Source organism: Diceros bicornis, chromosome 7 (assembly GCF_020826845.1).
Source record: "Diceros bicornis minor isolate mBicDic1 chromosome 7, mDicBic1.mat.cur, whole genome shotgun sequence".
NCBI lineage: Eukaryota > Metazoa > Chordata > Mammalia > Perissodactyla > Rhinocerotidae > Diceros > Diceros bicornis.
Genome location: NC_080746.1, coordinates 60,200,930 through 60,204,665, shown reverse-complemented (window position 1 = coordinate 60,204,665; position 3,736 = coordinate 60,200,930). Strand labels below are relative to the sequence as shown.

General features: G+C 37.6%; 1 protein-coding gene across 1 annotated transcript; it reads left to right on the top strand.

Annotated features, from left to right (window-relative positions):
* The first annotated feature begins 417 nt into the window (after positions 1 to 417).
* LOC131407976 (olfactory receptor 52R1-like) lies at positions 418 to 1,371 on the top strand. Its single transcript, XM_058544559.1, has one exon. The coding sequence runs from the start codon at positions 427 to 429 to the stop codon at positions 1,369 to 1,371; it is 945 nt and encodes a 314-aa protein (XP_058400542.1). The 5' UTR covers positions 418 to 426.
* Positions 1,372 to 3,736: the final 2,365 nt, after the last annotated feature.

Sequence of the window (3,736 nt, the reverse complement as noted above, 5' to 3'; positions counted from 1 at the left end):
CCAAGTGGCTTAAACAAAGGGATGAAAAGGATCTATGGGAAAGTTAAAACAATTCGCTGTTAGTTCTAAATCGAAGAGCAAGAATTACTATGACATTATTTGTCAAGATGGTTTTCCATCAGTAGATTCTACTTACAAGAAAAATATGGATTCTTATAAAAAAATTACACTTGCAGCTAGTATGTTCTGACCCCATTTTGAATGACATAAATATGCATAAAGAATAAAAAGTAGTATCATTTTATGTTGCAAAATTTCATTTATTAAAACTGTGGAAATTATTCTAGTTTACCATTAAACCCAAATGCCCTATTATTTAATTGCTCCTTCCAAAAGATTATAAATAATAACAATGATTTATTTGATTGTTATCACCTGCAGAGAGTAGCTTATCTTCTTAATGGAGAACAAATTAACCATCCTGTGATGCTGGCTTCAGGGAACAGCTCTTCTCATCCTGTGTCCTTCTTCCTGCTTGGGATCCCAGGACTTGAGAATTCCCAGTTTTGGATTGCCTTTCCATTAGGTGCCATGTATGTGGTGGCTATAGTTGGAAATATTGCTGTCCTCCATATAATCCGAACTGACCACACCCTGCATGAGCCCATGTACCTCTTTCTGGCCATGCTGGCTTTCACTGACCTGGTCCTCTCTTCTTCCACTCAACCTAAAATGCTGGCTATACTCTGGTTTCACGCTCGTAAGATTGAATACCATGCCTGCCTCATCCAGGTCTTCTTCATCCATGCCTTTTCTTCTGTGGAGTCTGGGGTGCTCATGGCTATGGCCTTGGACCGTTATGTGGCTGTCTGCTTCCCACTCCAGCACTCTAGCATCCTGACCCCATCTGCAGTGTTTAAACTGGAGGCAGCTGTGATGATGAGAGGACTGCTGTGGGTGAGCCCCTTCTGCTTTATGGTCTCCACAATGCCCTTCTGCCCCAACCGGGTCATTCCCCAGTCATATTGTGAGCACATGGCTGTGCTGAAGCTGGTGTGTGCTGACACCAGAGTAAACCGTGCATATGGGCTCTTTGTAGCCTTCTCTGTGGTTGGGTTTGATATAACTGTCATCAGTATATCCTATGTGATGATTTTGAGAACAGTGCTGGGGTTGCCCTCTGGTGAAGCCCGGCTCAAGGCTTTCGGCACATGTGCTTCCCACATCTGTGTCATCTTGGCTTTTTATATCCCAGCCCTGTTTACTTTCCTCACCCACCGTTTTGGACATCATGTGCCCCGAGTGATTCACATCGTGTTGGCTAATCCCTATCCATTGGTCCCTCCCACACTCAACCCCATCATCTACGTAGTTAGAACCAAACAGATCAGGGACAGGGTTATTCCAGGATGTTGTGGAAAAGACCCCTGATCCAAGAGGCACAGCATCACAATAAGCGTAGTCGCCCTGCTGATCTGGGGACATAAATGAAGAAAGTTGGCCAGGCTATCACATATCATCACAAAGTCATCTCTAACAGCTGGCTCAGAGGTTGGCCACCCTGCAGAAGCAAAGGGAAGAATTTTCAGGATGCCCAGAACAAGAGCTCTCTGGGAGATGGGATTGATAATAAACACTGAGTTAACCTATGTTTATCATCACAAGAAAACAGTAAAAAATATGTTCTCTTATCAAATTAGTGAAAATTTGAAAAAAAAATGTTGTCTTCCACAGACCACTAAGGTAAAAATTATTTTTAAACTCAGTAGAAGTATAACTTGGTATACCTTGTTAAGAAGTTTAGAAATTTTCATCAAAATATTTTAAAAGTGCATATATTTTGCCCGTCTTGGAATCTCTTTATAGAAATAGAATTTTAGCAAAAAAAAAATCCAATACATGCATAGATTCATTATTTATAAAAACAAAAACAGGGAAACATTCAAATATTGACCTATGAGAAACCAAATGAAACAATGAGCAATTGAATATTATGTATCATTTAGCTACTGTATTTGCAAAGAATATGTAGGGATGTGAAAAATGATTAGATGTAATAATAAATAGAAAACAGGGGCCAGCCCCATGGCCTAGTGGTTTGGCACTCTCGGCTTCAGCAGCCCGTTTGGTTCCAGGAGCGGACCTACTCCATTTGTTGGCGGCCATGCTGTGGTGGCAACCGACAGATAAAATACAGAAAGATTGGCAACAGATGTTAGCTCAGGATGAGTCTTTCTCAGCAAAAAAAAAGAAAAAACAATTGTCCATACGGCTGATGCCAATTCTAAAAGGGACTACACATGCCCAGAAAAAGATTGAGAGAATATGTCTAATTGCCAATAATAGCTACTCAGAATAGTGATATTTGTGGTAATTTAATTTTCTTTTTGCACTTTTATGTAGTTTTAAAAATTTATTTTAATTTTAATATGAAAAAAAGTAATTTTGATATGAGAAAAAAGTAATTGAAACGGCAAAAAAAATGTACAGAAGAGGTTAATATAGTGCCAAACCCTAGAGGAGTGGAGTTGGCAATCCTAGAGGATCAGGGACTCTGGAATAAAGTAAGTTCCAGAAAAGCTTGAAAATCTAGATGTAAAATTGCTACCAAAATCACAGCTTCTTGAGACTACTAACAATAAGAATTAGACATGCCAAGTGTTGATCTCTCTTACCAAAAATTGCTGATTCCCTGATGACAATGGATTTCAGGATGAAGAACTTTTGGAAAAGAATGAGAAACAAAATTCTCTTCTGAAGATAACGATAATGCATAGTTAAAGGTAGTGAGAAAGGCACTAGAAATTTTAAGAACATTTGTTAATATTCCATTTCCTTTTAAATTAAAATTTTAAGCTACTTTAGAAAACTGCATTTCCTTTATTTTTTCTTATTTTTTCAACTTTATTGAGATGTACTTAGCGTACAAAAAGTTGCACACATTTAATGCATAATTTTAATGAGTTTGGACATATGCACACACCTGTGATACCATCACCACAAGCAAGGTAACAAACATATTGATCACAATTATTGTATTTGTACTTTTTTCCTCCTTCACCAGCTTCCTTGCAAAGCCAATCAATAGTGAAGAAGGTTCCAAAACTTAAGCTCTTAAGTTACTAAAACCAACATCAGATGAAGGTGCTTTAAGAGGAATCAGGAACATGTTTGCTTCTCTCAGAAAGAAACAGCTATTGGATTCTAAAAGTGCCCCCTGAAACGAATGTGTATCCTGAAGGAACATTTTCATACTTCTTAAGTTTTAGAACTGTAAGAGACCATGGTCCCCACATCAGCAAATCAGTTAACAATTGTGAGTCTCTCATTTTTCTTTTTAAAATTAGCTTTATTGCTATATAATTATAAAATACAAATATTTTAGTACACAGTTTGATAAGTTCTGACACAGGTAAATGCCTGTGTAGCTACCAGCCTAAATAAGATATAGAATATTTCCATCACTTCATAAAGAGTTCTCCTGTCTCTTTGCTGTCCGTCACCCCCTTTCGACACTAACTAGGCAAACTCTGATGCGATTTCATTCACTATAGATTAATTTTTTTCTCATTGGATCCTTATATAAATAAAAGAATAAATAACACATTCTTTTGAGTCTAGTGTCTTTCGCTCAGTAGAAAATTTTTCACATTCATCCATACTGTTACATGTATGAGTGGTTCATTTCCTATTATTTCTGAGTAGTATACTTATTTTTTCAACATACCCGAATTGGTACAGTGTTACCTTCCCCCTTTGCTTCAGCCTGTCTAGTCTTCTTTTACTTCCAAACACA